We start from the raw sequence: 10,954 nt of genomic DNA, 5'->3' as shown, positions 1-10,954 counted from the left end.
TTGTCTCACCAGACCTTAGAGGATTATTCTGCCTCTTTTGCTGAAAGGTCTGTTCCCTACCTAAATCCTGTGAGGTGAACTTTTCAAACTCACTGAAGTTGGACTGTGTCAACATAGACACAGGGATCATGATTAAATCTTCCATAATAAATCCATTTGCCAACACAGCATATCTCCAACATATAGAGAACAAAGGGTAGACTACCTTTGCCTCACCAGACCTTAGAGGATTATTCTGCCTCTTTTGCTGAAAGGTCTGTTCCCTACCTAAATCCTGTGAGGTGAACTTTTCAAACTCACTGAAGTTGGACTGTGTCAACATAGACACAGGGATCATGATTAAATCTTCCATAATAAATCCATTTGCCAACACAGCATATCTCCAACATATAGAGAACAAAGGGTAGACGACCTTTGCCTCACCAGACCTTAGAGGATTATTCTGCCTCTTTTGCTGAAAGGTCTGTTCCCTACCTAAATCCTGTGAGGTTGAACTTGTCAAACTCACTGAAGTTGGACTGTCTCAACATAGACACAGGGATCATGATTAAATCTTCCATAATAAATCCATTTGCCAACACAGCATCTCCAACATATAGAGAACAAAGGGTAGACTACCTTTGCCTCACCAGACACTTAGAGGATTATTCTGACTCTTTTGCTGAAAGGTCTGTTCCCTACCTAAATCCTGTGAGGTGAACTTGTCAAACTCACTGCTTTAACTGTGTCAACATAGACACAGGGGTGATGATTAAATCTTCCATAATAAATCCATTTGCCAACACAGCATATCCAACATATAGAGAACAAAGGGTAGACTACCTTTGCCTCACCAGACCTTAGAGGATTATTCTGCCTCTTTTGCTGAAAGGTCTGTTCCCTACCTAAATCCTGTGAGGTTGAACTTGTCAAACTCACTGAAGTTGGACTGTCAACATAGACACAGGGGTGATGATTAAATCTTCCATAATAAAACCATTTGCCAACACAGCATCTCCAACATATAGAGAACAAAGGGTAGACTACCTTTGCCTCACCAGACCTTAGAGGATTATTCTGCCTCTTTTGCTGAAAGGTCTGTTCCCTACCTAAATCCTGTGAGGTGAACTTGTCAAACTCACTGAAGTTGGACTGTGTCAACATAGACACAGGGATCATGATTAAATCTTCCATAATAAATCTATTTGCCAACACAGCATCTCCAACATATAGAGAACAAAGGGTAGACTACCTTTGCCTCACCAGACATTTAGAGGATTATTCTGCCTCTTTTGCTGAAAGGTCTGTTCCCTACCTAAATCCTGTGAGGTGAACTTGTCAAACTCACTGAAGTTGGACTGTGTCAACATAGACACAGGGATCATGATTAAATCTTCCATAATAAATCTATTTGCCAACACAGCATCTCCAACATATAGAGAACAAAGGGTAGACTACCTTTGCCTCACCAGACATTTAGAGGATTATTCTGCCTCTTTTGCTGAAAGGTCTGTTCCCTACCTAAATCCTGTGAGGTGAACTTGTCAAACTCACTGCTTTAACTGTGTCAACATAGACACAGGGGTGATGATATCTTCCATAATAAAACCATTTGCCAACACAGCATATCCAACATATAGAGAACAAAGGGTAGACTACCTTTGCCTCACCAGACCTCAGAGGATTATTCTGCCAATTATGCTGAAAGGTCTGTTCCCTACCTAAATCCTGTGAGGTTGAACTTGTCAAACTCACTGAAGTTGGACTGTCAACATAGACACAGGGGTGATGATTAAATCTTCCATAATAAAACCATTTGCCAACACAGCATATCCAACATATAGAGAACAAAGGGTAGACTACCTTTGCCTCACCAGACCTCAGAGGATTATTCTGCCTCTTTTGCTGAAAGGTCTGTTCCCTACCTAAATCCTGTGAGGTTGAACTTGTCAAACTCACTGAAGTTGGACTGTCAACATAGACACAGGGGTGATGATTAAATCTTCCATAATAAAACCATTTGCCAACACAGCATCTCCAACATATAGAGAACAAAGGGTAGACTACCTTTGCCTCACCAGACCTTAGAGGATTATTCTGCCTCTTTTGCTGAAAGGTCTGTTCCCTACCTAAATCCTGTGAGGTGAACTTGTCAAACTCACTGCTTTAACTGTGTCAACATAGACACAGGAGTGATGATTAAATCTTCCATAATATATCCATTTGCCAACACAGCATCTCCAACATATAGAGAACAAAGGGTAGACTACCTTTGCCTCACCAGACCTTAGAGGATTATTCTGCCTCTTTTGCTGAAAGGTCTGTTCCCTACCTAAATCCTGTGAGGTGAACTTGTCAAACTCACTGCTTTAACTGTGTCAACAAAAACACAGGGGTGATGAAATCTTCCATAATAAAACCATTTGCCTCAATACCATATATACAAAGGGTAGACTACCGTTCCTTTGATCTTGGGGAATTCTCTGTCTTTGATCAACATGATAACCAGTTGTGTTTTTTTCATGCTATTGTAGCATCCGTCAGCTGCCGAAACCACGCCCACTAACTGAACAGAGCGCTCTAACGTCTCAACTCCGTCTGTCTCTCTCTCCCCTCCCCTCCACACACACACACACACACACCGCCCCTCCTCTCTGCAGAGTAAGAATTACAAGCATTCTTAGAACAGGAACTGTTACAGTATGAAAGGTTGTTATTATTGTAGGTTTATGCAAAAATAATATTTAGTTGGCAACTGAATATTAACTATAATAAGAGTCTCGTTTTAGCAATTTGAGGAAAACCCGTTGTTACAAGAACTTTCAATGTCTCGCGATATATCACGTGATTTCAGCGCCAATGTTTTGCGGAAGTCAACATGGCGACCGCGATGACACCCTCCGAATCGGGGTCTGTGCAATGTCCAGTTTGTTTTAAGGCCTTTAACGAGGCCACAATCAACGGACACCTCGACATGTGTCTGCTGAAGAGCGTCGCTGACAGCAGCCTATCGACAAAACACGTAAACGAACCGCCATTAAAGAAATGTCGCACTAGTACGGAGGCTGCACCTCCTCCTCCCGGCGTCGACAAATCTGCAGCCAGCGCCTCCTTCGTGGCCGGTTCGCAGTCACCTGCACTATTTTCTATGTTCGAGACCAACAAGTGCAAAGTTTCTGTTCAAAGTGAAAGGGATGGGTTACATTCAACACCTCAAAAGGGTGTGGGGAATAAACGAAATGTTCCGAGCGGGGCAGAACCCGAACCGGCAGGTCCCGAGAGCAAGGCTTCTGGGTCGGACCGGAAGACATTTCAACCGCTGTTCACGATCGACAAGCCTCTGGCGGTGCTCTTGAGACCAAACACGCTGGACGAGTACTTCGGACAAAGTAAAGTCGTCGGGGAGGAGACGCTCCTCCGGTCTCTACTGGACAGCCAGGAAATAATGTCCCTCATCCTGTGGGGGCCGCCGGGATGCGGGAAGGTGGGCGACTCTTATTCTCATTGGTCTTCTGTGTATATTAAATGTTTTTGAGTAGAGCTGACTGACGAGGCAACAGATGATATTATATTATATCAACAAATGAATGCGTTTTGTTTTTTTTATTATTAGCTGACCAATTGTGTAACTTTTGAAAAGATCCGCAGTCCCATCTATGTGTTCAAAAGTAAATTATACCTCCATACAGTGATAAAAGCCTCAGAAAATAGCAGAAAGCATCGGCTCTTTTTGCTGAATTGCAGCCTTTGTCTTCATGACTTCTAGTCTTCGAGTTTTGTCTTACAGTCTCTCAATGGAAGATGCTTTTTGTGACCTGGAGGTTACAGATACCACTTTGTTCATAATCGTTGTTTGTTCTATTATTAGATGGGTTTTTTTCTTCCTTTTACATTGTTTTTTCAGACCACTCTTGCTCACATCATTGCAAGCGCCAGTAAAAAGAAGGGAACGGCTCGTTTTGTCTCTCTGTCCGCCACCAGCGCGTCCGTCAGTGATGTCCGGGAGGTGATAAAGCAGGCGCAGAATGAGCTCCGACTGTGCAAGAGGAAGACCATCCTGTTTATTGATGAAATTCACCGCTTCAATAAATCTCAACAGGTGGAGTATCAAGGGAGATAGATCCACCCAGACTAAAATATCTTTGAGGTGCCATTTATAAGACTGGTGTTTTAAAATAAATCGTCGAGCTAGTGTTTCTTCTGCAGTAACTGTCAGATTGTTCACTTTAGACATGCCGAATGCCCGTTTGCTGTTTCGCTGTGAGGTTTGATCTCATGTCCCTCATTTAGATGCCAACCTCTGGGCGAGCTTAGCATGAAGAATGAAAGCAAGGGAGAAATGGCTAGCCTATCTTATTCCAGTTAAAATTAATCACAGCATAAAAATAATCTGTGCAAAACACAAAGTATACAAATGTACAAATACCTAGTTTGCTTGTTAGGGGGTTGTGTACCAGATTGTTACGCTTGTGTTTGATGACGCTGCTCCTCATGCCAAACCACGGTTAATATCAGGATTAGCCGGATGACCATGAGCCGACCGTGTCATGAGAATATGTTCACTCAAAATAAACACGCCGTTGATCCCTACTCAAACAATACTCCCCAGCTCCTTTGTTTGGTTTTGAAAAATACTATTTATATCCGGTTGAGATGAAACCACAATGTTATTGATCTCAAGTGAATATCTGTGAATGGAATATTACCATTTTGAACTTGAATAATCAGAAGTAGCACCAGTTTTCTCTGTCAAACTCTAGAGACTGTCTGACCATATATATATATATATATATATATAACCTGTTAAAATAATGTAGCTTTTACATGATTGTAAATTCCTCTGTAGCTTGGCTAAGAAGGGACATTATTAAGTAATACTCATTTGTATCTTTGTGTTGGGATTACGGCCAGTTCAAAACAATGAGTAAACATAATAGTCAAATAAATTCTTACTTGTGATGTGTTGTCATTTAAGGCATGGCTGTTGTCTGCACTTTGTTTCCCGTCTTCTTTTCCTTCTCTCAAGCTGTGCTTTCATCCAGCAGGACACCTTCCTTCCTCACGTCGAGTGCGGGACTGTGACTCTAATTGGGGCAACCACAGAAAATCCTTCGTTCCAGGTGAACGCCGCCCTGCTGAGCAGGTGCAGGGTGCTGGTTCTGGAGAAACTCTCTGTGGAGGCGATGTTCTCGATCCTGGAACGGGCCGTGGCCACGCTGGGGATCAAAGTCCTGGAAGAAGAACAAGCGAATCACGACGATCAAGGCCAGTCAGATGGACGTGAGTAAGTGCTTCAGTGGGGACCGACCCCCCGCTATCACACACCATGACCGGTTGTTGCCGAGCAACTCAGGATCTCTCGGTTCGACTGGGAGGCCCGAGCTTTTCTTCTGTTCCTGGTCCAGACAGTTCAGTTAGATAACACATGGGAGGAGTGTACCAGTGGTCGTTGGAGCCACGGCAATCCCCTCAGTTCTGGACTGGTGTCACATGTTGACAGAAAAGAATTTAAATATGAGTTATAGATAGTGAGACGGCTGTTAAGTGTGGGTGATGGTGTGTGGTGATGAAGTCCACAGATAGAATCAAATATTCATGTCAGATGTGTTTGTCTGGGATGCACTGGAGCAAGTGGTGAGATTAAAGGGTTAGCCAGCTAACTCTAGAATTGAGACACAATGAAGCTAGCACACTTTTATCCTGGCTAAGTAACTACGGTAACCATCCCACCCACAGCCACATTATTAGTGGATTACAGCACATTTTCTCATGTAATCATTCTACTTCATTTTCATAAATTGCATCTCTGATAAAAAATATGGTTTTCATTGAAATATATATATATATATATATATAATAATAATTTATTCGGGGGGGGGGGGGGTATTATGTGTAACGTCTGCTTCTCTGTCCCCAGACCAAAGATTTTCATTGAACAAAAAGCTCTGGACACTGTGGCGTATCTTTGTGATGGCGATGCCAGAGTCGGACTCAACAGTCTGCAGCTGGCCGTTCAGGCTCAGGTGAACTCGGCCCAGACCGGCCCGTCAAGACAAAACGGCTCTGTGGAAATCCTGGTGAAGGAGGAACACATCAAGGAAGGTCTGCAGCGGTCCCACATTCTTTATGACAAAGCCGGTAAGCTTCCACCTCCGACAGCGCTAAGCACTGAAGGCCAGCGATCTCCAGAATACTCCTTGATGTATTTAATGAGTACTGGCCTGTAATTTGGAAACTCAACTCGTGTGTCAGATGAGACAACGCCCCCGTTTTAAAGGGAATGATGCAGTAGATTCTTTTCACCAGACTCAAGTAGAATTGTTATGCGATTATAAAAAGGTGTTTCTGGCAGCTCACGACTGTATTCCTACACATTAACACGCGATGAATGCTTTACAAATCCACATAGCGTAGTCCTGCCAGCAGTCTCACTGTAACGCCTGCTATCAATATCACTTAAAATAACTTGTGACTATTTGTTTTCGTACAGCAGCCCTATCATTTTACTTTCCAGACACCGATCGCTGTCCCGCCACGCTGCTCTCGTATGAAGGCACTGAATGATAAGAGGAGGAAAAAAACTCCATACTGCACACAACCTGCTGGTGTTTATGGCCACGCTCACAGTTGCTTAGGAGGGCAATGTGTTTGTTTTGTGTGTGTACTGTGTGCACATTCGAGTAGAGCCTCAGCGTCCTTAAAAAATGATATATGAAGCCACGACTAAAGATCGGGGTGTCGCACAGCCCTCCAACTAGACAGCAGCTTAGTTTGCCGTTATCTTCATGTAACGGCTTGCTAATAGCTAAAAAATGTTTGTTGACCCCATCTCCTAGCAACCATATCTACTACTACTGTACTTTCGACTTGTCCCGTGAGGGGTCGCCACAGCAGATCAACCTTCTCCACTTCACCCTGTCCTTTGCACCGTCCTCCCCAACACCAGCCACTCTCATGTCCTCCCTCACTCCGTCCATGTATCTTCTCCTGGGTCGACCTCTAGCCCTGTTCCCTGGCAGTTCCATCCTCAGCATCCTTCTACCGATATAGTCCCTGTCTCTCCTCTGGACATGTCCAAACCATCAAAGTCTGGTCTCTCTGACTTTATCTCCGAAACGTCTATCCTTCACTGTCCCTCTTCTTGCCTAATTTTTAAGGACTTTCATATTTAAAGTTGTTTGCACGGTAGTTTTTACCATCTGACCCCTCCGCTCTCATGGAAAAGTGCTTCTTTCATGCTATGAGACATCATCACTGTTTCATAACACGTCAGTTGTCACAAAAGATGGAGATTTACTGTTCCAGTTTCAGAGTGTGCTGAAGCCTTTCCCTATGCTTGAATAATGAGCTTCGTTTATAACACTTTTTACGGTCTGAAAGTGTTTTGGTCTTGTATTTGTTATGAAAATGGTCAGCAGAAGGTCACATGATGCATTTAATGTCCTCTTTTCTGCATTTCTTGGCGTGTCTGTGTGGCACTCAAAGGTGAAGAACATTACAACTGCATCTCTGCATTTCACAAGTCCATGAGGGGCTCGGATGAGAACGCATCTCTGTACTGGCTGGGCCGCATGCTGGAGGGCGGGGAGGACCCGCTCTATGTGGCCCGCAGGCTGGTCCGCTTTGCCAGCGAGGATGTGGGTAAGCAAATAAATGAGTAATAAAACAACTGCATCCCACCTCTTTATTAGTCACTTCTATGCCTTTCGGGATTGATTTCTTAACCCTGTTAAATTACATTTACTTAAATTACTGTTTTAACATTTGGTTTCTTGACATACTGTGTGTATATATATATATATATACACACAGTTACCCGTTGTGTGAGAAAAATATTTGTTTAATAAAAACTCTGAAAACTACTATTTTCTGATCAGCTTATTAAATCTACAATAAAGACAACTTGTGCTCTCTACACAAAACGTTGACTCAGCTGAAATGCATAGACAGAAATGAGGGAGAGGAGATTGTAACGCAGTCTGGCTGCGTGACCTTCATCTCTCGTCTGGTGTGTTGCTCAGGTCTGGCCGACGCAGCTGCTCTTCCTCAGGCTGTGTCCACCTTCCAAGCCTGTCACTTCATCGGGATGCCGGAGTGTGAGGTAGCTGTAGATCTGATATGTCCTCTTTGACATGTACATTTTGGATTTTAGGTGATCTCTGTCTCTCTGCTGCTCGACAGGTGATCCTAGCTCAGTGCGCAGTCTATATGGCAAGAGCACCCAAGTCTGCACAGATTTACCAAGCCTATGCTAACGTCAAGACCTGTCTCAGGACCCACAAAGGCCCCCTTCCTCCTGTACCCCTTCATCTCCGCAATGCCCCCACCAGGCTGATGAAACAATTGGGCTACGCTAAGGGCTACAAATACAACCCGGCCTTCAGCAGCCCAGTAGAGCAGGAGTACTTACCAAAGGAGCTGCAGGGAACCAACTTCTTCAGCTGGGTACCCTCAGACCCCTCTAAATAGGGTCGATGATGATGATGATGATGATGATGCAGCGCAGTATAATCAAAGACTGATGTGGGTGAATGAAAGCAGTCTTGAATGAGAACGATTCTGTTATAACTGATGATCAGTTGACGTCAGCCATCACGTTATGTTCGGATTTAACTACAGTTTTATTTGAATTTTTGATTACCATATTTTCCGGACTATGTCACACTTTTTTCCCTCGTTTGGCTGTTCCAGATCGACGTATAGTCCGGAAAATACGATACATTGTAAAAGACACACGCACAAAAAACTTAAACTGTTCATTTCTTTCTAGATTTACTTTACTTGTATTTTTTTCTCTCTATTGATCTGTCTTTAAATGTTTACAAAATTTCATGTATGTTGCTATTTTTAACCCGTCCTTGTAATGTTTCAAAACACAGATTAAAACGCTTTGCTATGCTATAATCTGTATACTGTGTACTTATGATAAAATACAAAATGGTTTCGTCATGGAGTTTATTGTTCAGTCATCTCTTCAGTTGTGGAAACGATCTCAATTTCTGGCCATGATCTGGGGAAAATAACACAAGATGTTTGTCTTAATGTCAAGGGATTGATCCGGGATTCTGGAAGTCCGTTGCTATTCGTGTAGCTTCCCTCACCTCACTGATCCAGGGAATGAAAGATGCAACGCGGGTGAAGACTGTGGGCCTCTGAGGGGTATTACAGCCTCGTCCATCAACAAAACTGGTCACGCCTTGCACAAACCACTTACCATCTCTGCCTTTACAGTTCAGAGGGCCTCCAGAGTCACCCTGGAATGTAATGCCAGCTATTGGAGCAAGATAAAATGCCATTCATTCCACCAATGGGCTAAAGGTTGTGTTCCTCACGTGGCATGCTGATTTGCTGTCTCCTCCTGCACAGACCATTGTTGTCTTCGCTGAGCTGCCCCACCAGTCGCTTTGACTACAGGTACTGTGATCCACCACGGGAAGCAGGGCCTGCTGCAACGCAGTCGCCTGAGGACCACCAGCTAAAGAAAAAAACAACAGTTGAATAATTGATACAGCTCAATTAAACAGATTTACTCAGCACGAGCCACATCGCAGGGGACTTGGTGGCGGGACTAACAGTGGAGACGACCCCAGCCTGTGATCCAGCAGGGCTGATTATGGTCGAGAGTAGCTCCGTGCTGTGGCAAGCAGGCCGCCTGAACCATGTCATTGATGACAGCGCTTCTCTCCAGTTGAAGCAAGGCTATGTCATTCCTACATAACAGGATGAAACCAAAACATTAACTGTCAGAAATTATACTTTAAAGGTCCCATATTATGAAAAACTCACTTTTCCTATGTTTTCTACACTATTATGGAGGGTTTTGGTCATTATCAGCTAAAAATCCATTCAGTCAATCCTGCGTAGTTCTGTAATCAAGTACAAAAATCTTCGTTCAAATTGTTAGAATGTGCACAAGATGTGTTTGCGCATGCACATTCATTGCGTGCGCCTTGCTGGTTTTGTTTGCTATTTCGACCAAAAAATGCCAAAGCTATTTCATATAAGTGTCTGGGAACTGCGTTAACTTGTGAAAAAAAAGAGTATAATATGGGCTCTTTAAGTGTAGCGTCTGATTTTCTACAGGGGGAAAACTTTTCTTTATTCAGCTGCAAAACAGGAAAGGTCATTGACTCCTTTTCAAGGGCATATTTGCTGCGTTTTTAATGATACAACACAGCGCTGGAGTTGTCATGTTAAAGGGAATGATAACCCACCCACAGGAAAAGCAGTTGTCATTCCATTTTGGATGGATGAACATCTTGGACACCATAATGGACTGTTCGGGTCCTTCGTCCTCGTTTATGTCATGCTCAGCGAGAACCACCCTGTATGTGTGGAATCTGGAGATGAAAATGCAATTCTTAAAGTCCACCAGAGCTGTGGGAACCGGCACTCTTTTTCACTCTCGCTCTTAGCTTTGAGATCCAGATCTCAAATCCAGATCCAGATCTTTGAGATCCAAAAAATAAAAACAAATGCTATGTATTTTAGTTTAAAGATAACCCAAACTGCTGTTTGAGATCTAAATGTCGTGCACACACTTGTACTCACGTGATGCAGTGTGCAGCAGTCAGGACCCAGGCAGGAGCAATGAGTGTTCCTCCACATGTGGGGAAGAAAGACTGCAGAGAAACCTGCCATGGCCAGCTATACGGCTGGGCTTCGTCCCCATTGACCACGCGGCTGGTGTCAGGCAGGTAGCTGGGTACACCACACCCCCACACTACATGGAGATAAACAACAGTGAGCAAAAAACAGAACAGAGAATGTAGGTTCATTTTCCCAGCCAGATACAATTCAATTATTAATTCCTAACAGTAAATCAAATGATCTCACCAGCTCCTACAAACAGAAGGAGGAAAAACACCAGTTCCATCGCTTTTCATTCAGAACAACAGGCTCATCATGCAGTTCTATTTATGGGCAGCCTTCCAGATGAGAGCAGACACAGCCTGGGAGTTTTCCCTCACGTTTT

At 43.6% G+C, this 10,954-nt stretch overlaps 2 protein-coding genes across 2 annotated transcripts; one reads left to right on the top strand and one right to left on the bottom strand.

Moving 5' to 3' along the window:
• The first annotated feature begins 2,857 nt into the window (after positions 1–2,857).
• On the top strand, positions 2,858–8,872 carry LOC137914833 (ATPase WRNIP1-like). Its single transcript, XM_068758328.1, has 7 exons — positions 2,858–3,463; positions 3,884–4,078; positions 5,025–5,263; positions 5,897–6,117; positions 7,465–7,620; positions 8,001–8,080; positions 8,161–8,872. The coding sequence occupies exons 1-7, from the start codon at positions 2,858–2,860 to the stop codon at positions 8,446–8,448; spliced, it is 1,785 nt and encodes a 594-aa protein (XP_068614429.1). The 3' UTR covers positions 8,449–8,872.
• Positions 8,873–8,971: 99 nt separating this feature from the next.
• LOC137914832 (proproteinase E-like) lies at positions 8,972–10,757 on the bottom strand. Its single transcript, XM_068758327.1, has 6 exons — positions 10,531–10,757; positions 10,194–10,319; positions 9,553–9,689; positions 9,312–9,454; positions 9,081–9,233; positions 8,972–8,989 (listed from the first exon to the last, which is right to left on the bottom strand). The coding sequence occupies exons 1-6, from the start codon at positions 10,755–10,757 to the stop codon at positions 8,972–8,974; spliced, it is 804 nt and encodes a 267-aa protein (XP_068614428.1).
• Positions 10,758–10,954: the final 197 nt, after the last annotated feature.

Source organism: Brachionichthys hirsutus, unplaced genomic scaffold, assembly GCF_040956055.1.
Source record: "Brachionichthys hirsutus isolate HB-005 unplaced genomic scaffold, CSIRO-AGI_Bhir_v1 contig_290, whole genome shotgun sequence".
NCBI classification, from domain to species: domain Eukaryota; kingdom Metazoa; phylum Chordata; class Actinopteri; order Lophiiformes; family Brachionichthyidae; genus Brachionichthys; species Brachionichthys hirsutus.
Note: the sequence above shows the minus strand (reverse complement) of the source record. Positions and strands in the feature narration are given on the sequence as shown.